General features: G+C 40.9%; 1 protein-coding gene across 1 annotated transcript in view; it reads left to right on the forward strand.

Moving 5' to 3' along the window:
* The window catches only part of PCCA (propionyl-CoA carboxylase subunit alpha), a 292472-nt gene that overhangs the window by 266398 nt on the left and 384 nt on the right, over nt 1–25690 (forward strand). The window contains exons 22-23 of the mRNA XM_055702705.1: nt 9603–9743; nt 22222–22299. Coding sequence (XP_055558680.1) covers nt 9603–9743; nt 22222–22299 — 219 coding nt within the window. The remainder of the gene's footprint in view (nt 1–9602; nt 9744–22221; nt 22300–25690) is intronic.

A 25690-nucleotide genomic window follows, 5' to 3' on the forward strand; every position in this document is an offset into this window, starting at 1 on the left:
GGACATCTGCGTAACTTTTCTCAGACAGGGAACTCCAGGACAGTTGAACCAAACTTCTCCCTGAAAGATGTTCAAAGTCTTGGTCGTAGTGATATCATTACCACTACCTACAGCTGCTTTCCAGTTATAAGAACAGGAGGGCAAGCGGCTACTAATGAGGCAGCATATTTTAGTTTTCAGAATACTGAGCCTTCCTAGCCGTTTTGTCTGTGATACAATTGAAATCTCAGGGCAAACAAATATTCGTTAGATGTAGGTAATGGAGGTTCCAAGTGGCAACACACTTTGTCTTGCCTGCTGCCACTGGGTCTGCTCCATCACTTTCTTTTCCTGCATGCATCTTATAACAGTGGTCACTGAAAGTTGATTGCACCTTTTTTTTTTTGGGGGGGGGTTGTTTTTTGTGGGTTTTTGTTTTGTTTGTTTGTGGGATTTTTTTTGAGGGGGAATGTATTTTTTTAAAAAAACAAAACCAAAAACCTGTCCCATTTTGCAGCCATCTGCTTGTTCTCTGCTACATGATGAAGAGAGAATTACATGGATCTTGTCAGTGGTTACGTTTTCATTGTTATATAATAAGCAGTTCGGGTGTTCTTGCCCATTTAAAATTCTTGTAGAAGTAAAGTATTTTGAGGTTTTTTATTATTACTATGTGTTAAAACCCACTGTATTGTATAATGGGGTTAGTTATGTTTGACCATGCTGTTTGTACGTAGCTGATTAGATACGTTTTTTCCTATTCCAGATCATATTCCATATTTAGGGGGTTTGATTTTGTAAACACTTAGGCATGTGATTTACCCTATACTAACGACGAGTCCTGATGGCTACGTTTGGCCTGGTTACATGTGAAAAAATAAGCAAAAGCCTGCAGGGGTGGGGCACATTTCAGAAAACAAGTAGTTGCTTTTTCTTCTGCAGATTTTTTCATGTATTTCTTCAACAGTATTTATCAGAGAAATATATGTTATTTCAGTAGGAGATTCTGGTGTTTTGAAACAAAAAAGCAAGTTGCTAATGACATAACTAAGCCATTTTCACAAAGTTGCAAGTGTTGTGGCAGGAACCTGTTTCTATCTAACCCACAGATGAGTTGAGGCAGTAAGTGTGCGTCATACGTATATTCTACATGTGGTACGCAAGGCGGTTCTCCTGACTTTTTCATTAAATGGCAGATATAAAGTAAATGTTTGAAGCATAAGCTGACCATATTTGAAGCATGAGAGTGATGAAAGTGATGCATTATGTCACTGTAACATATTGACATTATCAATTATGTGTTATTAAACAGCTTAGCTAACTGAATGATTTACCTTGTGTTTAACTGCCTTTTTCAATTAAAGGTAGCAAATGCTGTAGAACTGGGGCACAGTCATAGAAACCATATATTTTCTCCTGTTAACACCAGCACTGCTGACATGCAAGTGATGGGAGTGTTGGCGTTTTGCTGCAGGCTCTAATGGGCTAGTTTAAATGGTCTAAAAAAAGTGATTAATGATTAGGAGCAGGACTGTTACACAGCTTCACAGCTCTTTTCCTCAATGCGTTTCCATTTATGTCAACTAGCTGCACACTTGGGAGGTGTTATTTCAAAGTCGTCAGCACAGGGGTTTTTTTCTACTGCCATTTGTTTCTATTTCATAGGTCCCTTTGGTTGGCCAGATATAACTCTGTAAGCTTCAGTGATAAAGGAGGATAATTCACAGGCTTTGTATGCCTGGTGACCAAAATCTAGCTGTTGAACTCTACTGTCATTTCAAAACAGTGAATGCTGTCTGTAACATCTCTCTGCTGGCTCCTGTTTGGAGTATTGTGTTGGAAATAATTTAAAGGTTCCTCTCAAGGTAATTGAAGCACTTCGTCAACCAATATGTGATTGTCTTCTGCTATTCACTTGATTTTGTAGCAAGCAGTAATTTGTACATTAGTACTGCTTGTTTGGAATGGGTAACTGTCCACCCCTAAGCCCCCCTTGTATACATGGATAGACATATACATATGTATTTATGTATATTTCTTTGGGAACTGAGGCTGATAACCACTACTGCAGCACTTTAACCCACCCACCCCAGTAATAATTAGCTGCCATTAGTAGGAAAAACGATTAGTTCCACGAGAAAATTTAAAAAAGGTTGGAAAATTCAGCATCTCACTCTTTCTAATGAACCTTAGGACAGTGAGATACCTAGTAGCTATAATGCATTCTCTTTGCTCTTTTAAGCTAAGGCGGTATCAAACACTGAAGAGTAAGGGGAATTGGACACTCGAGGGGAAGATACCTTGTATTTTTTGGAAGTTTATTTCACTGTGCTAAAAGATCTTAGGGCTCCTGACTGAAAGTCAGCATTTGCTCTTAAGTATCCTGTTGTGAGTGAGGGACATCTATTTTCTTAGAACAGGATGTTGAGTAGTATTTTAGTTGCTAGCCTTTCGTTTTGGCATTTTGTTAGTGATCAAAGTATGAAGCTAAGTCTTAGCAGTGTACAAATTTAGCCGAGTTTTCTGAACAAGAAGTTTTTAAAAAAAGTTTATATATTAATTTGGGGGCAGAGAGGAGATGATTAGAGTTGCAGTGACATTGGCTCCAGTATGTATCACTAGAGCCGCTCTTCTGCAGAGTAAGTTATGCCAAACAGATTTGTAGTGTCTGTAGGGAGAGGGGCATGGCTGGAAGGTGAGCATGTCACCCAGCTGGCTTGTCCTTGAATGTGGTGCTCAAGGTGGTTTTCTAGCACCTCTTCCTTTTCTAATGCTGGGACAGGACACCAAGGCTGAGGCAGGCACGCCGGAGGTTCCTTCTGTGTTTGTCCCCTGGCTTCTCAGTAACTTTGACTCGATTGACTTCAGCCAAATGTAGCAGAGGGGGAATGCTCCTAAAAGCTTTTTGTCCAACCCATTTTGTGAATAGAAGGTGTCTGGTTGGAGGAGGAACTCCGTGTGGTAGGGAGTGTGGGCAGAGTGTTTGGTCAAACTCACAGTTTATTTAAGGTGAGGGAATCTACACTGCGGGGTGCAGTTACAAATGCCCCCGAGACTGTGAGGCTGTTCTAGAGATGACAAACAACTAGAAACCCCATCAGTGAGAAAGCAGGCTTGGTTAGTCCTGGTGCTGGCACAGCTACTTGTTACTTCTGAGAGATTCTCCACTCCTGCTTGCACCGTTTGTGGAGGGAGGTTTTTCACGGGTTTTCTTGTCTCTGTATATGCATGGGCTATAGAACATCTGTAGTTGTTACTACAGGTGTGTAAAGCTGCTTCCCTTTTTCCTCCTTATTTGGGGATATTTAATTTATCAGTAGCCACTTGAATGTCTTGTTGTTTGTTTGTTTGTTTTTTTAGCACAGACACGTTTTCTGTTTTAAAGAGCTTGCATTTCTAGTCTGCAGATGGGTCAGGGGAACATCTGCTTTGGATAGTTTACGAGCGTTACTTATTAACTCAGGCTCCCAAAATCCGGGCAGCACGATGCCTACTCCCAGGGCATGCTTAGCCTGCTACTACTTGTCTTTTGGAAGTGTGTGTGGAGGATCATTACCCACGTGTATTCTTCAGTTTTCTGCTGGTCTTGGTTTCGCTACTAAGATTCTGTTCTGAAACTGTGATGTAAAATACATCTTTTTTCTAAAGCGTCAGTGCAGTGCTGCACTTTTCCCCCTGTAGTTCATGGTAGTACTGCTTGTGGGCAGGTTTCAAAGGAATCTCATCTCCATATGGTTTTACTTGATAATCCTTTATCCACCATCTTCAGCTCTCATTCCGTTGCTTTCTTGCCTGTGGCTACGTTTCTATCTCTGCATCAATTAGCACAGTGATTTATACAACAAGCAAGCAGTTTAGAGGTAATGGTACACAATTAACATCTCATTCCACCATAAAGGGTATGCTAAATACCCCAGTCACTGCTTTCTCTGCCTGGAATTGGAATAAGTGTTTGTCCTAATTCATATGCTATCTGATGTGAAGTGGGCCTGCTTTGTACGGCACTACACCATTAATCTAATTATAGATAGCTGCAAATGAAGTGCTGTCTGAGCACTGAGACTGAAGAAAATAGCGCTTTTGTCATTTAGCATGACTCTGTGAAGCAAGATCGCACTTTACATGGCAGCATGGCAAAATGGAAATCTGAATAATATTGCTGCCTGTTGCATCTTTTCTAATTACAACAGCGTTGTAAACACAACTGGGCACGGATATAAATAGAGCTGTAGATACGCTGTCATGTGGGTTGTAGGAGAAAATCCTTAGTGTGCTGTTGTATTAAATGATGCATCCTGATTGACAGCTACCTTGAGACTGCGCTGATGGAGTTGTCAAAGCATTATGCTAACAGGCTGCTCCAGCGACTGCAGCTGTGGCAGGCTCCTCTGCTCGCACGGCTCCCTCCCTGCTCCCTGCTCATTTCACCTTGCTCGGCTGCATGCTAGCTCCAAGAGAAGGACATCTCCAAGCTTTCAGCCTGTACGTTTTTGATTCTGCCTGTTCAGCCTTAGTCTGAAGTGGAGGGAATATGTTTTTGCATGGCTTTAACCCTTGTTAGGTTTCTCTGGAGTGTTAATTATGTATCACACAAGGAATGGGAAGTGGGAAATGTGGCTGAATTACAATTCTAATTAAGTTTCTGCTGCTGGAGCGTGTATCCGTGGTGGTGAGGCGCCTCTCTTTTGTCTTTCCCTTTGGCTGCTACTGAAGGCTCATGATTTTTGTGGCTGTTCTGTTCTGTTTATTTGTTGGGGTTTTTTAACCGTCTCTGTTAGCGTGTTGAGTGTTTGCTCCTCCATTAGACCGAAAGTGCTGTTATTTTGTGCAGGTGTTAATGCCAGTCCTCACTACCACCCTTGGAAGTAAATTAGCTCTAGAACTCGGAGCTTGGAAAAAAGCCTCTGTGATTTGCAAACTGTCATTTATCATCTTGTTGAATGAGAAATCCTTGACTCTGAAAGAAGGTGGTGCCTGGCACCTTCGAGTAATATGGAATGAGTATATCGCTTTCCTGTTTCGATGCTGTGGTAATCTAAGCAAGGGTATGGTCCCGATGTTAAACGTACATCGGTTAACAAAAAAGGCAGCATGCTCGTTGTGTTCAGCATTGGAACGTTGCTTAGTCTTGCTTTGAATGAATACCGAATAACATACTCCTTGTGAATGTATGACGTCAAACCGCAGGTGACAACAGCTAAGTGACTTGAGGCAGGGTGCAGATTAGGAATGTTGAAAGGAAATGATGTGATCACAGTTAATAAATTTCACTGATACCAAAAATGAGACTGCAAGGTTAGTGAAAATGCTGAAGATGCACAGTAGACAGTTTCTCTACTGAAATCTGAGCAACATGAGATTTTCACCCTTCTGACCAGAAGAATGACAGACGTTTGAAAAAAATGGCTGAACATTTAGGTAAAGCATACTGAAAATCCACATCTGGTCAGCAGTCCAAACACTGCCATAAGTAACATATGGGTAGTGATTGGTCTATAAAATCTCCAGTGGAGTTGGAACATTTACAGCTTCTGGAGACGTTTCAGGTGTACAGGGAAGATCATATTTAATAAACTAATGTGAGATGTAACAGAGTGCAGTTTTGAGCGTTTTACTGAAAGTTTACAATATTCTGTTGTACACGGAAAGAGAACCACATCTGTGCAAACTACAGAATTTGTTTTTAAACAAAGATGGGGTCAGATGTGCCCTGGCCGCCTTTTTTGTAGCAGCCAGTCTGCTGACTTGGGGAATCAGTACAGTATATATCTACAAAACCCAAGGTATAATTTTCACTGTGTTTGCTTTCTTTTCCCCCCATTACTCCATTGCACTGCTATTATTACACCTTTTTGTTTTCTTCTTTTTTGTCATGGAGATTTGGTTGTAAGAAGTAGTTTTGCATTACATAAACATCCAGTTCATTTGGTGGGGAGGCAGGACTGGATATTGTTACCCTTAGAAAAATATTCAGTACCATCACTTTTCCCTGCTATAGTTTTTGTCAACTAATTGTGGACTCCAACCGTCTTGTGGAAAAGAAACACCTGTTTTCTGTGCCATCAAAAGCTGTACAGCTCCTTTTGGGTACCTCTTTATTGACTTGACGTTGGCTGGCAGAATTAGGCTTTGAAACCCTGCAGCGTGGAGCAGTGGCTGGTGACAACTACTCATCAGTGCAGATCTGATGGCTAGCAGGTTTCCTTGCTCTGAGAGTCCACCCGCAATCTATTTATGACTCCAACAGATGTTTCTTCTGGTTTAGGCCGGTGGAAACCTTCTGGTCCCTATTCCTAACCCAAACTTTACAGCCTACCCCAATTTACACCCCTTCTTTCTCCCATCTCCTCCTCCTGAGGATAAAGGAAGAAAACCTGAACCTTGTCTGCACATGGAAACTTCTGCTTTGTATGTTCAGCATTGTCCTCACTAAATCAAAGGCGTAGCAGCTGTGTTAATCATGTAATGAAAAAATACAGGGTATTCTGAATTGTCTTCATTGCAGCAGCAGCACTGGCAGGTGTTGTTTGAGGTAGTCTTCCAGAGGGTGTTGAGGCTTTGGCTGCACCTGGGTTAGGTGAACAGCCCCCCTGTGCGCGCGCACACACACACATACACCCAGCTCATCCCCAAGAGACAAGAAACAGCCTTACAAAGGGACATTTCTGTGGGTATTTAGTGGGGTCCAGCCAGCAGCAGAAATACATCAAAGGTAATCTTAAAGATGGAACCTTTCTTTGCAACTTTGTCTTTTTATATTCTGAAAAGGTCATTTGTGAACCAACTGTGCCAAAAAAGGCCTTTCCCCAGAAGTTTACTGTTGATATTTTTTACTTTTTGATTACAGTAACTTGCTTATCCCCCAAACAGACTAAAGAACAATAAACAAATACAAAAGGAAAAGGAACAGTTCATCAATAACAAAGACCAGCGTTTTAAAGCTTTGAGAGTACTGACTCTTACATCTCACTCCAAGCAAAGCAGGAGTCCTGCAGAGAAAGGAATCTAAAAGATACCAAAATTATAAAGATAGTAAAAACAATGTTTGCTAGGGATATTTTAACTTGGTGTGGAGAACTGAGCTTTAAAGTGCAGCATACAGAGGAACATCTTTTTTTCCCCCACTGCTGTATGTTGTGGAGTGCTTAGGGAATTCTGTGTTTCAGTCCCTGCGAAATATTGCAGCCTAGATGGATGCAGAAGGTCTAGCTTTCACTTCAATTTTGAAATTGGGCAGCTCAGAAGTGTTACATGTGGCTTAAAAAATGAAATGGCATCTAAACCTAATCCTTTGAAATCATGTCAAAATAGTCTCTTGCAAGAGGCAACAATACAGTCCACAAATCTAACTTATTTCTGTGTTCTTCCTTTTTTTTGGTTTTTTTTTTTTTTATTTTCAAACTCTGAGTACAAAGAAGACACTAACCATGGATACTGAAACTGTGCAATTTGGTGTAATTATATTCCCCCCCATAGATTTAATGAAGGACTTTTAAGTACAATTTATCTTTGATAAATAGTCCCTCTGCACAGAATGTTTATTAGATTGACAGCAGAATACACTCTACAAGCTTTTTTGCCTTGCCACTTATGACTCAGATGAATTTTAATAGGAGTAAAAAGCTTTTATTTGCACAGTAATTTCACTTAAGGATCATATCCTTCAGAAACTGGCAGACACTTGTATGTCTTGATTGCAAAACAGACACTCAAGAGTAAAGAAACATGCATAAGATGTTATTATTTGACTTGTCACACTGCTGCAATTCTGTTTGCAACTTATGTCATCAAATCTCCTATAGGCATCGCCTCCCCTCTCCTTACAGCATACATGCAATTGTGCATACGTGCACGCATATGCGTGCGCGCACACACACACACTTTACTTTTAGAAAAAGAAACTGCAAGGGGCACGCTGCATTGAATGTAGTTGCTTGTGCAGGGAGAGAACTCGCTGTATTTTGGGTTGGAGATGTGTGTGCCACAGCCTTAATTGTCATGATGATGCCTGCAGGAGGCTTGGAGTTAGAGCAGCTTTTTGCATACAAAATGGTGCAGGTTTCCCTGTGCCATATCGGTTGTAACCAAGGCATGTGTCTGGGAATGGGTTCTCAAAGCTTTGGGTTCCCCTTACAGCTTCAGGGAACATTGGTTGTGGCATTTTATTACATTTACTGGGGTGGCAGTGGCAGGGGTTTGGTTCGTGTAACCATTTGCTTGTATTTCTGGTTAGAAGCAGGTATTTCTAACTGAATGGCTGCACTGTTCGTTGCACGTAACCCGGCGTGTCCAAACGCCATTTATGGAGGATGATAATCCTCTGTTGCGTTGTTTTAATTTGGCTTTGAAAGCTGCTTTTTAAAGATGTCATTGCAGAGTTAATCGCCTTTTGCATGTATTTCTAAGTACCTTGCTCTGCTCTCTACAGAAGCAGAAGGTAGAGTCCCCCTTTACCTTCACCATAAGGATATCGGATTTTTTCTGTCTGTGTAAAAATGAAAAGTAAAGACATTTAATTGTTAATAAAACAATAGCTAATTGTTTTGGAGGAAAACATACTGTTCGAAGCAAGGTGTTGAACTTTACATCAGCAAAATACACATTTGAATTGTAAATGCCGTTCCTCCAATGCTGATTATTAAAACCTTTGTTTAAATTATTGATGAAGTGCGGTGCTGGTCTTCACACAGTTGGCCTGGGTGAGGCAGGAGTTTCACGCAGAGACCGGCTGCCATCTACTGGCTTTTTGCATTCATTGTCAAGTGCACTGGGACGAAGGTGAAGGCCATCTGTGTCGGTGCAATGAATTATTTGTCAGTGATCACAAGTTTTTGAAAACCGAAAGCCCGCAGCTGCGATTAGTGAATGCTCATACATGTTTTCCGAAAGGTTTTGTTCAAAGCGGTGCTCGCAGACGCTTGAGAGTCATCATATTCTCTTCCATTTCTAATTGCTATACAACTAGAGAAAACATTCTTTTTTCTCAAGGTAGATAACAGCTGCTGAACCGTTTTTATTACAGATAAAGTGTGTCCAATACAACCACAACGCTCCATCATTGCGTCTGCGCATGAAAAACTGGAATTGAAATGGGTTAATATGTTTTAATCGCAAAATCTAAGCAAGTTATTGACTTCAGATGTTGAATACATAATAAAAAATGTTTAAAAAGTAAACATAATGTTTAAAACCAATCGTGTCATTGAAAATCTGGCAGACTTTCCCAAAAGGTCAATTTCCAATTCAGCACAGCACTGGAAATGAAGCCCTCAATTTTCCTTATCCATGTGCATAACGTGCAATAAGCATAAAGGTATTTCTGGTTTTTAAATTTGTATCTCCCCTCTTTAGCCCCAATTGTTAAATGAACGTGGCACTTCTTTACTGTACTTGATTCTTTCCTTTCACGCAATCATTGCTGCGGATTGGGGTCGCATATTTTTCTTTCTACATCCTGAAAATAAAACTCTGAAAAAAGATTTCAAACAGTGATTTGTTAGACACTCCTGTGAAGAACAGATAACAGAAGTAGTATATAAAAACATGCCATAAAATATTGCAGGTTATGGAATGGAATTCACCAAGGTGCAGTTTTCTAAAACATTCCTCTTCCTATTCTTTAGTACAAATTACAAATACTGACGAAGGTTGCTGCAGAGCTGAGCAAGTACATGCCAGAGAAAGCAGCAGAGGACACCTCCAGCATTTTGAGATCTCCCATGCCTGGAGCAGTGGTGGCAGTTTCTGTCAAGCCTGGGGATACGGTAAGAAATGTGATCTATATATCTGCATTTTCATTATATATTCCACACAGATTTCTCCTTGGTGCAACTGAAACTACAGGTCACAGTTTGGGTTTTTTACGTCACCTGTAGAATAAAGTATGCTGAAGGATGTGTGCTGCTTTTCATTTGAGTTACAAAAGCTAATAAGAACAACAATTCAAATTAAACTGGCTTTAAAGGGAAAATTTTCAACTGGGTACAAGTCCACAGCTGAAACTCTACAAATAGCTTGGTTTTGTTTCACAAATGCCTTGGCCGGGGAAAAAAATTGTGTTGTATGTGCTTATATGTGCATGTAAATATATGTAAGTATATATATGCTGTTAGTGCTAGTGGGAGGGGATTGTTGATTTTCTGCCCTGAAACTATGAAAATATTACTAAACACAAGGGACAGAAGATATTTAACTTTCTCTGCACCCCTGCACGCACCCACCCCCCACCCGCTGTTGTTTTTTTTTTTTAAGAGTCCTTGTGTTAGCATTTTGCAAGACACATGAATTTCCTGAATTGGGAATTCTATGCTGGGGATTCCCAGCTTCTTACGGCAATCCTTTTGTCCTGCAGAAGGAATAAACTTGCCATACAGAAGGGCAACAAAACATGCTGTGGCTGTCCCGGGGTTTTCCAGTGCTTCTTACCTCACATTGAGCTGGAAGCGAATGTAAATACAGTGTTTAGAGTTACATATAAACACCTACTTGAACTCAGCTTTGTATGAAATTCTACCACATTGTATCATACATTGCGGACACAGGAATATTTGAATCAGATTGTGCAGATAAAAGTACTGTTGTCAGTTAAATGATGCCATAAACACGTATGTGGCACTTAGATATAAACAGCAAGCTTTAGTCACAGTCTCTGTAATCTATGGCAGTGAAACCTAGATTTTCTTAAGAGATGATGTGGAAATGGGATCGAGATCTCAAGTCCAAAATTAGCACTGCACCTAGTGTGATGGTCATCAGTCGTGCTGGTAAAGTCATTTGTTTGCTTATATCTTGCTATGATGCCACTTTTGGTTTTAGAATATATGTTTTTTTCTGCTTACAGAGAGGAGGGAGTCATCATGTTAGTATTAAAGATCTGTAGGTGCAAATGTTTGGATTAATGAAATAAAGACATTTCTAAGAAAATAGAACTAAGTGCAGCTGAATAAAAAAGAGCAAGAGAGAAATTCTTTTAGCTTCTACACTTAGTTTTCTGGTTTTGTGATCTATACATGCACACACACACTGTTTATACCTTTAAAACCAGCAGTAGTCAATTAAAATTAATCACTATGTCATTGTTTGGACAGAGAAATCTGTGATTTCTGTGTCTAGGCAGTACGAGTAGCTATGTGAGGGAGGTCTTAAGCAAATACTTTATTTTTTGCAAAGAATGAAGGGAACCATTTTTAAGGCAAGAATCTTGAGCTTTTTAAAATTTATTTAAGATTTTTTTGACAAGTTAATTTTGTAAAATATTACCAGCCTTTTCTTGCCCTGAAGAACAGTTCTTGTCTTGAAGGAACAGAACCAGTGAAGAAGGAGGCCAGAGCCAAAGGGATTTTAAGTAAATAAATAAATGAACCTCCCTCCACAAATCCACAAGTGGTGCAGTGCATCAGAGCATAAGTTGTTAAATAATGTGTGGAGATTTCCCCCCACACACACACACACTTCTCTCCTGCAGCTTTTTGCTGGAGGCACTGAGTGGCAGAGCATTTGAACGGCATAATCTACGTTCTGCTGACCTGAGCTTGTCAATGCTAATTGTGTGGCTTTAATTGCGAAAACACATTTGCGTTATTGAAAAGGGTTTAACTTAAATCCTTCCTTTTCAGGACTAGTGTCAAAACGTTAAAAAAAAGCAGGGCAGGATGGGAGATGAGGGTAGCATCAGCTATCGGCACTGAATAAGCAGTGGGATGGTGTGATTCAGATTACATGTCTTGGCTGTCCGTCAGTAACCAGCTCACTCGCTACAGCTGTTCAAGGCGTGATGGGCAGGGAATTGTAGCTCCCTGATAAATACAGCTCTTTTTGTTGCACTGCTTGGGAAAACTCCGATTTCTTTAGCATGCTGGAGAAATGGGAATTTATGTAGCTCCTGTTCTGTGTTCGCAACTGGGTTTGGCACCTCAGATTTGCACGGTGTGTGGAAACAGCACAGCTGAAAAATGGGTGAATGTGAGGTAGTTGTCCATCCTTCTACTCAGGTGTTGCTGCTGCTGCCAGCAATAAAGCTGCCTGGTTATTAGCTACTCTGAGATTGTTTTCTCCTAACCTGTGGTCTATGCTAAACAACATTAACGCAGCACAGCCCCTGCAAGAGCGCTGAGCTCACAGAGAGATGCTCTTGGAGCGGGCAGTAGCAGGGGGAGCTGGGCTGCCATACCCCTCCTTCAGGTGTAACTTTACAAACGGTGGAGAAACTCCTAGAGAGAGACATCTCATCTTTGTCTGAATGGCCACACTTGCAAACTCATGTTTATTGCCTGTGGTTCAGCTAAAGGGCATCACACCCGGTCAGGTAAAGCATATGGTGTTTGTTAGTCCCTCTCTGTGTCCTTAGCCAAATGAGAAGGCAATGCTGATCTTTGCGTTAGTTTTCTCCACTCGATGTGTCATTGTTTTTCCTTAAAGCATGGTGTTCTCATTTGGCTGCTGTTGCTGAAAAATACTTCGGTCTGATGAAGCCCCATAGAAGATTGCGTGAGCATCCTCTATCCAGCTGGTCTGATAAGCAGTTTTCAATTAATTTTTACCACAAGATACTGCATATACAAGAAATTTACTTTGTCTCGAAGATGTTCTATAGGTTTAATAACAGTGGGGAAGTGCTGTTTGTCATGTAGAGAGAAGCAGGACTTGCAATGCTGCAAATTTTTTTAGCTACTTTCTTTATTTTCCTTCATGTGATCAGAAGACTGTAATTAGTTGTCACTCAGTTATTCCTGGAAACACAATGGAGGCACTCAGAAGCTGAAAGCAACATAAACAACAAAACAATTTGAAATCTGGCTGGCTGGAAAGAAGGCTAATATTACTTAGGGAAAGAAGATTTAAATTTAGCTGATGTTCCTCACGATAACGCAGTCACATTATATAGGAAAGGTGAGGGTGTTTGCACGTTTATTTTCTAAGTAAATTGTTAACGATGAGTGTGTGCATTAGGATGAAATTTGGTTTGGGGAGAGTTACTTTTTGGCCCTTGGCACCATGGGGCACCAGAGAAACCACTGGGCTTTGAGTCCAGGCAAGGGAGTCATTCTGTTTCTGCTGACACCGATGGCAGCACAAGCTGCCCTGCTAGCACACAGCAGTATTTTTATGCCAGAGTGTGGAGGCGGCACTGCACTTGGTTTTAATCTCACCACAACTACCACAGCACCATAAAAACTGCTAAAGCTGCACAAATTCACTGCTTTACTTAGAGGGCAGGAAACAGGCAGTCACTTGCAAGTATTTCTTTTTGCCTTGAGTTGCTTGGCTTGGTTTTTGTGCATGTAAGGTTCCGTGCATTTGAGTTGCAAGAGCAAGGAAAGCCCAAGATCCTAATAGTTGAAGGGGTAAAGCAGTGTTGTCATGCCCCCTTTAAAGCAAGCCACCCAAAGTGCTCCCACAGCTGATTCCCACTTCGGTAGTCTGAACGCTTCCAACAAAAAAAGACTAACTGTCCTGATTGCCTCGGAGCCTTTGCTATATTTTCACCTATGAATAAAGGTTTTGCTTTTTCAGTTTTCTGTTTGTCAGAAGTGCAAATATGTTTTTCTTTTAGCTGTATATTTCTATTGGTTGTTTTTCTTTTTTAATTAAATTAGGTAGAACAGGTGGCATTATTAATCCAAGAATCGGTCAGTAAGCTAACACCAGTGCTGGTGGGCTAAATCACTTTAATGATTCCCCCAGCCATAAATATGTAAATGTAAAACACCTCTGGGTAAACACCCCAGTGTTATAGAATCTTTGTAGGACTATGGCCAAAAGAAAAGGGCAGTTAGTTAATTTGACCTAAGTTTCTAAATTTCCTCTCTTCTTTCCAGTAATTGAACGATTACCCCAGGGTTTGGAAGTTATCATTATTCTAGCCTCTCTTTAAATGGACTTTTCTCAGATCAAAATTTTTTATGATTTCGAATTGATGCTAGTGTAGCTATGGGTATTGATACTGCATAGAATGTTTTTTTTCTACCAAGATGTCAGCTGTTTAATATATATGCTAATTATCTCGCAGGAATTTCAAAATTGGTAACTCAAAGGCTGTTTTCTTAGTTGTATAACTTACAAAACACATTACTGTCAGTGATTCCATGTTTTAAAAACAACCGAGGAAGATGTTTTAAGCTGCATTCCAGTTCTTTGAAACTGCATTCCTCTTCCAGGTCAGTTGCATCCACGTTACTTCAATTTCTCTTGTTATTCTTTAGAAGAGTAGTTAAAAAAAAAATAAAAAAATTCTCCACAATTTTCCATTTCACGAGTCTTAGAAAGTTCTTGCTATGGGAAAACATATGTCTTGCTTGACCTCTACTGCTGAAATGCTCACTACTAAAAAACCAAACCCAAACAGCTTCCGAAATCCTGTTTCTTAGTGCATTGTTCATTCTTGTGAAAGAAAAGGTGGAGTTATAAAGATACCTGTTGCTGTCAGCCAGTTGTGTGTTGTTTTAAGTCATATTTGCCATTCAGACCGCAAAATCTAAAAGCAGTTAAATAATTTTTCTTACACTCATCCTTACACTAGTTGGAATTTGTAACAGAGAAATAACAATCAAGAAAATATTAAAAATGTATTTGCTTAAGGAACAGTTTCACTTTTTATTTAGACGAATATGGTATCAATAATTTAGTAAGATATTCTTAAATATTTTTTTCTTGTGTGTGAACATTTTTTTTCTTCTATTGTTGTTTTTCCTTTTTCTTTCCCTTTACCTCCTTTCCTCCCTCCTGTTCTATAGCAATCTCAGAGCAAACAGAAACTGTATTTTTCAGTTAAAGGGAGTTTGTAAACTTGCCCAGATGTGGTCACGAGCCTCATGCAGTTTTTATGTTTCTGTGTATAAAATATTTTTTTGGGGTGTATTTTTGTTGGGGGGGGAAATTATTGGTAAACAGGAAATGAAAATGTTTTCACAGTTGTGAAATTTGAAGAGCAAAAGCATTTGAATATTTCACCATTCTTACAACACGAGGCTTCAAGTAATAATTGTGGTTACATTAAAAAAGCCCTTAACTATAGTAGCTACTCACAACATATTTTTGTAATTTTTTTATTTGACTTGAATAGATTTTTCTTCTATTTTTTTTTTTACACAATTGCACAGTCTTAAGATTTGTGTTCTAGTATGGTGTAATTAAGAATGAAATCTTACTCCGATGATGAGGTACAAATAGTCAATATTATCAGAGTTTCCTCCTAGGGGAAAAATGCTACCATCCTTTGAAAAGAATTAATAGTTTGGGTTTGTGTTTGGGTTTTTTTTGTGTGTGTGTGTGCACGCGCTTTGCCTTTTCAAATGATAAGCAACTTTTTAGCTGTTACTGAAAAAGTTGACTGATACAGATTGGTGTGATGGAAACTAAGCCTTGTCTGGGGCTGAGTAGCACAAGAGTCGCCCCCAGAAGTGCTCTGCCTGTGTATCACTTCCCCAGCACGCTGAGATCTGGGAAGCAGTTGGGGAAGTGTGTTTTGGATAAGTGGGAGTGCAATGACCAGTGGTGATTGCTGTCAGGGGGACATCGCTGACCTTTGGTTAGTCAGAGGTCACAAAATTTGGGATGTGTGATCTTCAGGTTCATTCATTAAAGGAGTGTGGCAAAAGAAGTTTAATAATGATTTGTCAAGTACTATTAATTGCTGCTAATTATATTTGCAGCTCTGTAGCTCCGGTTTCAAAGTTAATTTAGAAAGAAGGGAAAACCTACACTAATTATTTTACATGGTAATGGACAATGTCAAGGAATTTCAATTGCTGCTGATCCAATTCCTCTTGATTTGTTTTCCTGTTGAATGCTCACTGCCAGATTGCCAACAAGTCAGAAAGAAAAAAATCTGGGAAGGGAATGATAGCAGCATGGACTAAGTTTAAACAACAAATAAACAAACAAAAATCCCAGGATCTTCATAAGGGTTTTAGATAGTGAATGCACACTTAATTCACTGTTCAGTGGTTTTACAGAAGATGAATGTTTGTAATTATTTTGCAGAAGGTGACAAGAGAGGATAACTGGATTTCATATAGCACCGTCTTGCACTGTCCCTTCTTACTTACAAGGCTCAACAGGGACACAAGTCGCAGCATAGTGGAAATTGCGAGGATATTTACTGGTGTCTTCCCAAAGCTGAGAAAGGAGACATCAATAAAATCCAATTCTCACTTCACTTTTAACCAAATCTGAGATCGTTTGTGCTTGGGGCCGTCATTGTTTTTTTATTCCCTTCAGCTCCAAGAGCCTTAAAACTGTTATGCATCAGAGCACCTGTGTTCTAAATATAATGGTCTTAAAAATGTAATTGAGGGATTTTCACTTTTGTAGGCAAATCAGCAGGGTTGATATTGATCCATCTTTTTAGGGAGCCACAGTGCACCAGAAGGTGATACTGTAGAGGGCCCCGTAAACCCTCGGAGCCTTCTGTCTAATTTGGCAGAAAAACACAGAATGTCGGACAACAAAAGAACGATCCGATTCCATAAGAAATCTTCATCCCTCCCACCCCCTTTTCACAAGATTAAAAAAAAAAAAAAAAAAAAAAAAAGACTTAATTTTTTCAGCTGCACACAATGATTTGGTGCTCACTCTTGCATTGAAACAGTTGCTGTCAGAACAGGCAGGAAACAGTTTTCTTTTAATTGCTGAAATCATTCGGAAGTGCTTCATGCACGGCTTCTATACAGCAGATGCTGTGCATTAATTGGCCTGTGTAGGGCTGACCCAGGGTTCCTTGCAGCGGGCCCAATTTTAGGCAGAGGGTTTAAATAGCTTATTTCTTATTTAGTATAACCTGGCGTACATTATGAGTGCGCTTGCACGTGGGGTATTTCATGGTCTGCAGTTTCTAATGTCATGTGGGTTTCAAAACCTGTGTTTCTCTGGTAATGTACTAGCAGCAGGTAAGCTCTAAATACCATCCATCAGGAGCTAATTTTTTATCCAGATACTCCAATGACTGATGAACCTGTCTTTTGTATGAATGTTCAGCACAGGAGAAAGCCATATGCCCCTGGCACTGGTTCCTATGCATTCTTTACAGTTTGTAGGGAGGAGATAAAGAAAAATCCAAACCCTTACATTTACATGTCTTTTGTTTAGCAGTTAGCGCTTTCTAAAATAGCTTTTTTTTTTCCTCTCTTTTTTTTAAAAATTTTTTTTTTTTTTTAACAGTGAAAGGAGATTTAGGTCTTTTAAAACAATCTGACTACCACTACTCATTTTCTTTATCAGGAATATTACTGCACACCCTTAATAGAGAACCTTGTTTTGCTACTCCCCGTCTGTTCAAAACAGACCTTAGCCCATTAGAAGGTCCTCCCTTGTGTGGGAAGACCACAGCTGTTACTGTAAATCTCATCCAGTAACTGTATCACCCCCATTTTGTGGCTCTGAAGGATGAAATTGAGAAATGGAATACTGTGCAGTCATCCTTTACATCTCCAATTTTAGGCCTTTGCACATCATTTTCATGCTTTTATTCCAAATCAAACAACATTAGTGAGCAACACCACCCTGTGCTAAGTGCCTAGCGTCTAAGGCAGCACCTATGATCTTTTGTTTTTGGAGTATTTAGGATTTGGAGGGAAATGGAGGTTTTGTTGTTTGTGGATTTTTTTAATGTTACTTTTTTTAATTCCCTTTTTCCCCCCCTCTCTTCCCCCCTCACCAGATCTTTCCCAATCCCCAGAATTTCTGGGAAGCAGAAATCCAGATGGTAGCGAGGAGCCTAAGATGGAGGACAGTCTGTTATGCCTCCACAGAGGAAGTGAGAGCTCAGCACAGTTAACAAACACAACTTTAAAGAGGTTTCTGTTTCTTTAAATCCTTCCGAATAAAGTGGATCTAACTTCTTATGAAGGATATTGGGGGCTTTAATCAGAAATAAGAAGTGGTTTAAATCATTAGCACAACAAAGCAAACTATAAGCTTGAAGATAAAAGTCTCAGGGGAAAGAGTCCTCTGAAAATAAATGGGACTTGATAGATTTCCATATCATTTATAACTTCCCTTAATTACACTTGGAAGACTTGCCAGTAAAACTGGAAAATTGGCAGCCTATATCCATTATAGTAATTTTGCCGACCATGGCAAGCAGCTGGCTTTACTGGATTTTATTTCCCATCACTCACAATTAATCATCAGCTGGAGATGTCTGAAACTCCTCAAAACGTAGCAATACTGTGTGACATTCAGGCCTCCTTAAAATGCTGAAATCTGCTGAGTAAATGGGCCGAGTTCCCCTTCCAGCGAACTCATTTTGGTGCAAGGCAGGCTGCCGGTTAATGAGTGCCACTTCGATAATCGGATGCGAATGTGAACCCTGACCTCATGTCAAAGGAGAGGACGCAGCAAGCTGGATAAAAGATAGGGGATTCAGATCTGCAAACTTTACACCAATTAGACAGAGAGCGGGGAAATACATCAGTGCCGATTGGGTTTATCAGAAAGACTTGTGGGGCTTGTGACCATTTTGTAAGCCTAACATTGAAGACGTCCTGTCACAATCGTTAAGGCTTTATCAGATGATGCACAAAAGTCTGAGGAAAGTGTACCATATTCACAAAGATCCCATGGCAGCCATGCCCTCGGGTGCGCGCTGTCTTTTTGTGTTTCTGAGTTTTAAAGAGACCTATCTGGAAGCGCAGTTAGGCTTTGTGTTCCTCCTGTAGCTGCAATGAAAACGGCGCGGGGTTGCTGCTTCTCGAACTCTACTTCCACCCCGTGTCGTGAGCTGCTTGGAATGGAAATGACTAGAGACAGTTCCCTGTCCTGTGTGTAACCTTTCAGCCAGCGGAGAAAACAACCACTGCGCAGTCCCCGGTTAGTCACACAGTGCTGTTGACCGTTCCCAAATTCACATCGGAACTCTTAGCAACATCGAGATGTTCAGTGCCCTCCTCTTCAGTGATTATTTTCTCCCTTCTTTTTTTCTTCTTTCTTTCTTTCTTTTTTTTTTTTTTAAATCTTTCTCCTTTCCAGTCTGCGGAGAACAAAACTGAAGACCTGCTTCAAACTGTGCCATGCAGAAATAAACTACCAAAATACAGACTGCGGGTCTAACAGTTAATCACTCATTTATTTTGATATTCCAAGCAATGTAAAGGTAGCATACATGTCTGTAGCATAACTCTGTGAGAAAGATACCTTAGTTTTATTTCTTTTTTTATTTATTTAAAAGGAGTCCTTTTATTTTACTTGGTTCCAGTCAAAAAGAAGCCCTTTTATTTTACTTGGTTCCAATCAATCAGATTTTTTGTTTGATTTTATTTGCCTGTTTTGACAGATCGGGGTCATCACTGAGACCTCTCTAAATTGAAATGTAAAGATGGTGGTAAACCATCCACTGAAAGAAAGAAATTATACGATGAAAATGCAAGGTTAAGAATGGTCCAGATAAATCCTTAAATAAGTTAGAAAGCAAGGACTTGTACACATCACTGCAGTTTTCATTTGCCAGCTAAATAACAGGCAAAAGGATATGTGTAATTATGGAATGAAAGAAATTGGACAATGCCCAAAAGACTGAAAAAGAGAAAAGAGAGATACAAGTGCCTAATTTTAGGATTTGTCGCTTTGCAACACAATGAGTGGAGCTGTAAAGGTTTAACATAAGAACAGTAATTAAACTTCTGTGCTTAAGCGACACTTTCACCAAGGTAATTTTCAACAAATTGCACATCATCATAAGTACTGACACAGCATTTTCACACATGGTACCTGCTGAAAGTGCCTCCTTCCTCACAAATTAGTAAGACTAGATGTTAGCTGGACACTTTGTCTATGTATTTCATGGGTTGGGAGGGTTATGTCCTTCCCGGACACCTCTTCCTTTGTCATTAATCCAGCAGGTGTTACATAAAACACAAAGACTTTTATTTTTGATAAAGGGGAGAAACAGAGGAGAAATTCAGATTCATGGACGTTTCCATCCCACAACTACTAATAGTTGCTGGCATTTGAGCACTGTACTTCAGGTCTGCAGAGACAATTCTGCACTTTTCCAGTGGATGTATTTCCAGAACTCTGTTTAGATAATTCCTAACTGCTTAATTTGCATTCCATCCAACTGATGAAGCCATGTTGCAGTTGAATTGCGCTGTGGCTCAAGAGAAGAGTTTCTTGTGCCCTTGAAATTAGGCCACCTGGTTCAGATCTGCACTCCTTAGCCTGTCAGTCTTCAGCAATCTTTAGTGGCCCATGTTCTTAGTGTTCTGATAGCTGAGTTTAACCTAAGGTTGGGAAATCTGTTTCTGAAATACACTATAAAAAATCCTCTCCAGCAATCATTCTTGCCCTTTTTTTTGGTTTTTTGTGTGGTTTGTTTTGTTATAAATAGAAGCAGATATTCATAGCTTACTCTTAACCTCAGAAACGTCTGGGAAGTTCAGAGCAGATGGAGGGAAAAGTGAGTGGTGAGACAGGGAGAAGAAGAAAACAAGCAGGGAAGGAAAGAGAGCTGCTGGGACAAGGCTACAGGCAGAGAGCAGGTGTGGAAGGAAGGAGACAAAAGATGGGGAAAGGGAATAGAGGGGAAAAAACTGGGGACAAAGAGCAAGTTTTGGATACTATTCACTGAATTTGACACTGCTAATGACTTAAATGCTTGCCTGAAGCTCAGGGTGCAATTTCTGCAGGTGAGGTGTTGGGTGTTGGTTATTCTCTGTATCCGCTTAGTGCACCGTGTTCCCATAGCCAATGCTTCCCTTATTATACCCCAAAAGCCCGTCGTATTGCTGTTGGCAGTCTGTTGGAGAGAGGGGGTTTGAGCACCTTTTAACATAATGGCTTTTCTTCTGTTTTGCTCAGAATCCATAGGTAGACATCAACGTTTTTCAGTCATTGCTGGTGCATGCTTTAGAAGAAAAGCTTTATTTAAATTTTCAGAGTGTACCTCATGCAATGTGCGTTTGATCTCTGGCTTCACATCTGTCTGTTAGACAATATATTCCTCCAAAGTGCTATGCAGTTGTTCTTAAATATGCATTATTCATTTTACATATATTTAGAGAAATACATCTATGTGTGTATCTGTATGTATAGAAACAAACACATTTTGAAGGGGCTGGCCCATGTAACAAACACATAAACCAGATCTCTGCAGGTCACAAATTATTCTCTTTAATGAAGCTTTGACATCGGAGTGAAAGCATCCCAAATTTGCTGGGATAATGAGTGAACGGCAGAATACATCTGCAAAATAACCTGATGAAAAGACTTGCAGTAGGCACTCAAAGCCAGGTATCCCAAAGGGGGTGGACCTGCACGAGTCCTAAATACTGGCACCTAGGGCCCGGCACCCTTCCCTCTCCAGCGCATATCGTCTCGGAGGGATGGCTGGCTGATGGCTGGGTTACGCGAGGGATGAATTCTGAATCCTGTGGGTGTTGTACAGGCAGCCCCCCAGCCGCTGTAAAGCCTTGAGTGGCCGTTTCCACTGCGCAGCGTGGTCCAAGGCGTTGGAGGGAGAGTCTGACTGGGAGGCAGAGGGAGCCCGGCAGAGCAGCCCAGTGAGTTACTGGTGACCTTGAGCTTGCGCATGCCTGTTAGCAGAGTGCAAACAAGCAGAAAGAGGAAACTTGAACGTTTCCTTTTTAAGAGCTGTCAGCTGCAGTGAAAATTATGGTTTTGCCCCCGCGATGCCTCCCCTGTGGATGGGAGGTGGTGGTTCCTCGCGGGCGTGCTCCCTTCCCTCAGACGGAAGCCATCAGCCACCATCCGGGTGCTGCCATGTGCAGCGGTGTGACTTTCTGCTCCATGTTAGCCTGATGGGTATGGCTGGAGCTTCCAGCCTGTCCTCCCCTGGATACGTGCCAAGAAACTTTTGGCTTCTGGATTAGGATTAGTATCCATGGGATCTGTGCCAGGGAAGCAAAGCAAAGGCTCCCCGGCCAAAACGGCACAAATTAAATTTTGCTCTGGATTTAATTGATGTTGAACTGTGGTGGATGTGAAATGTGAACTGTGGAAGTTGGAGCTGAATGGATGGGATGGGGGAAGAGCCTTTCAGGCTTGTCTGGGGTGACTGTTTTAAGCAGGCAGTTCCTTTCCTCCTATTTTGCTGCCAGTTTTGTCGAAAGCAACTGTGATTTGCGGTTGTGGCTTGTATTGTGGTTGTGTAGCTGGCTGATTCGACTTGTGCGTTGACAGTCTTTATAGCATTTAATGAAATAATCCGTTTATTTTCCAGAAGACTCATACACACTTAGAGCATTTCAAATCCTCTATCCTCATTTCGTACTGCTTGAATTTTACCAGGTTTCAGAAGGTCAAGAGATTTGTGTAATTGAAGCAATGAAAATGCAGAACAGTATGACTGCTGCTAAAACAGGCAAGGTAAGCTACCTTGGGTCACTTAAAACCATATGCAACTTGTCAAATAGGATAGAGTTTAAAAAGGAAAAAGGGAGGATTCTGGTTGTTAAGGAATTAATTCTGATTGTTTTAAGTCTTTCAAAGTGAGGTGTCTTTAATTTTTAACATTTGCATCTGCTGTGAATGCTGTTAAGTAGTTCCGAGCCTTAGATAGCACAGCAGGAAATAGTTTTACTGGCTTCAGAAATTCATATAACTCTTTTTCTCCTAAATAATTTGTTTTCTGAGATGTTACAATGCCAAGCTGAATTGAAAGGTGTTGCACATTGTTTCTCCAAATGCCATCTTTCCAGAGAGCAACTGAAGAAGAAAGATCTCTTTGCCAATTAATTCATTAAGGGCAAATAATTTGACATTAAAAACCCGCTCAGAACAAGGCATAGAAAGTGTCTTTGTGGGAAGATAAAAAGCAATTTTTAAATTATTGTGGCTGTTACACATACATATATTTATACACATTTTATATTACACATTATATGTTTTGTATTGCATAGATCTGCGAATGTGTTGAGCTTTGCAAGGCTGTGCATTGTGGTCCCTTGCTTCTGAGGGATCACTGTTGCAGTCCCCGAGCTGGGACTCTGCTGCAGTGCAGGATGTACCAGAACCTATGCTCTGGCTGGGGAACTGGTTAAGCTTATATGGCAAGGGTATGCCTTAACTCCATCTGGGCTGGGGACTGTCAGCCCCCAAGTCATGACCTCAGTGAATCTCTGTGCCAGATTATAATTCACAGCCTGAAACCATCACCTAGACGTGGCCCCTGATCCATTCTTTTCAAAGGGAGAGCAGAGTCTGGATCTGGATGATGTATTCCTGTTCTCATGTCTTCTAGCCTGTCTTAGCCCTTCTCTGCCTGGGGACAAGCCCCGCTGCTCGCCCTGATGCACTGCCATTTTGCTATTAAAAATAACAAAACAAACCCCAATGCAGGATCCCTTAGCCCAGAGGGAGGCAGCAAGGAGCCTGACTCTCCAGCAGGGACGATGTCAGCCACTGGCAAGATTTGCTGAGATCTCAAGATGGGTCTTGATGCCAAGGACTGTTTGTGTGTTTACAAGAAAGGCTTATTTGGCACTGCACTAAAATCGTCACTGAGGCTGGGACCCAGGGCTTGCCTCTTCCAGTGCATCTAGTGCAAAACTGGGTCTCGAGGGAAAAAAAATTGCAGAGAGAGGAAGAACATACCTTCTCCTGTTGCTCTAACATTGCCACTTTATTATTTTGTTTCATGCATTAATTCCTCTATAATTCATTTTCTCATTTGATTAATTTTTCCCAGCATTTAGTTTTTCATCTTTGCGTCTTTTGTTTAACCCCTTATTGCTGCTCTTTGCATCTGCTGTTTTTAACTAGTATTTGTAATCAAAGTGCCGTTCCTTCTCCCACCCACCCCCTTTTATTTTTTTACTTTAACCTTCCTTTTCCCACCAAGGTGTGCTGCAACCCATGGGCCTGTTCCATAAAATCCTGCTTGTACTTCTCCTGATAATAAATATCTCCCACTTGCTCTGTACAGATGCCATGTAAACCCCACGTTTGCTTGATTAATCCTTCAAAGTGGGATGTGAATGGTGCACGGGCCATTCAGTGGGCCTGATGTGCACCTTGCAGTGTCCCTTTGGCGTCTCGTTTTAATATTAAGCAAATTATTTGGTTCTTTAGGATTTTAAGGACTTGAAAAAGCAAAGAAGTTTTGGGCTGTGTAGAAAGGAGGCTGCTAAAGAGAATTCACTCTGTTCTGCAGTGCAAAGTCATGGCTCTGAGTGCTAAAATAACTTGGCCCCTCCACAGGAATGGGATGTTTGGCACGGGCTGTTCGTCCACGTTTTGATGCTTTGAAACTCAGATCGTTTGTCTTCAGCTGGAAGATGTTCCCGTTTCCATCCCGGCTGAATTCCTTTTTTGCATCAAACCCCATCTTCCTGTTTTTGTAATTGTGAAAAAAGTGGCTTTTTTTTATCTACTTTGAGTTTACCGCAGCTGCAGGTGGTTAAAAACCGAGGGAAGGGTGGGGAGGAACTGGTGTGCCTCCCGTCTGCGGCAGGGCAGCTGCGCCTGGGTCAGAATGGGAGCTGGCCCCGCTGCGGGTCAGGAATCACTAGGGAGTTTGAAACACTAGTCAGCTACAATGTTTGCTGAACCTTGCCTTTGTAGAAAAAGAAAAAGGTATTTTTCACACTGCTTTCACCTCTTGAAAGATTGACACTTGGGAATCGGGTAGGCTGCCTAGGTATTGATTTAGAAATAAAGCCCTTTTTTGTACGTCTGTTGGTGTCTTTGCCCAGGTACAGCGTTCAGCTTCGTTTCTTGAGCAATGCCGTGAACATGCCTGTGCTACAGAACCAGATCCGCTTATAGCTCACGTGGCTTTGGACTGTCAAACTTGCATGTGGGCAGTCATGTAGCTGTAGTAGCCCGGCATTTCAGGTGTGCTGCAGGTTTCCTTTAGGAGCCCAAAGTAACGTTTGATGACTAAACTGAGCTAACTGCTGAACCAGGTTTTGAGCAAGGATTTGGGCATGTCGGCATGAGCTCTGAATTAATATTGCAAGCAAACTGTACTATACACCTTCAAGTATTTTCTGCAGCTCCATGTGCTGAAAGGGTATTCAGACATGTTACAGCCTTTTATAGAGGAAATGAGGGCGCTACTACAAAATGTTTGTGTTTTAAAATTCAGGAATCTGCACGTGAGTATATAATTCATCTACAGATGTAGCTGCATTTATTTGACAGTGGTAGCCCTTTTCCAAATTCAGTTATGTTAAAGAATCCCAACTCAGATTTGAATCAGTGTGTCTCAGCTGTCTGGGGATTGAGGGAAACCCACTTCATGGCTGCAGTCCTAAAATTCAGTTATACTTAAATCTGTAATGCGAGAAGTACTGAAATATTTCATTGAAACATCCAAATGTGAGTGTTCAAAGAGTCAGGCTGTCCTCTAGAAGATTTGAAACTTCAGTGGTAAATGAACAGCAGTGCAAACATGTGGAAGAAAGGTGCTTTTTAAAAGTGCCATCTCCATCTGATGTTCAGGTCTTCAAGCACCTAAGTCATAAGAAAACCAGCTAGTGGTAGGTACCTAAACGTGTTGATGGAGTTGGACGTGATTTGGTCAAGCACTGGAGCAGCGCTGGAGCCTCCATTCTCAGAGATACTCAAAACTCAGCTAGCTAGAGTCTGAATGCTGGAGGTCGGGCTGTCAGCCTCTCGAGGCCCTTCCAACAGAGATGCATCTGTGATCCCTGTGGACCACCACATAATGTTGCATAGTGGCCATTTACCCTGTGTGTGTAGACGTGACACTCTACATAAGCAATGTCAATCGAACCATTTACTTAACTATGCT

The sequence above is a fragment of the Falco cherrug genome, chromosome 2 (genome assembly GCF_023634085.1).
Source record: "Falco cherrug isolate bFalChe1 chromosome 2, bFalChe1.pri, whole genome shotgun sequence".
NCBI classification, from domain to species: domain Eukaryota; kingdom Metazoa; phylum Chordata; class Aves; order Falconiformes; family Falconidae; genus Falco; species Falco cherrug.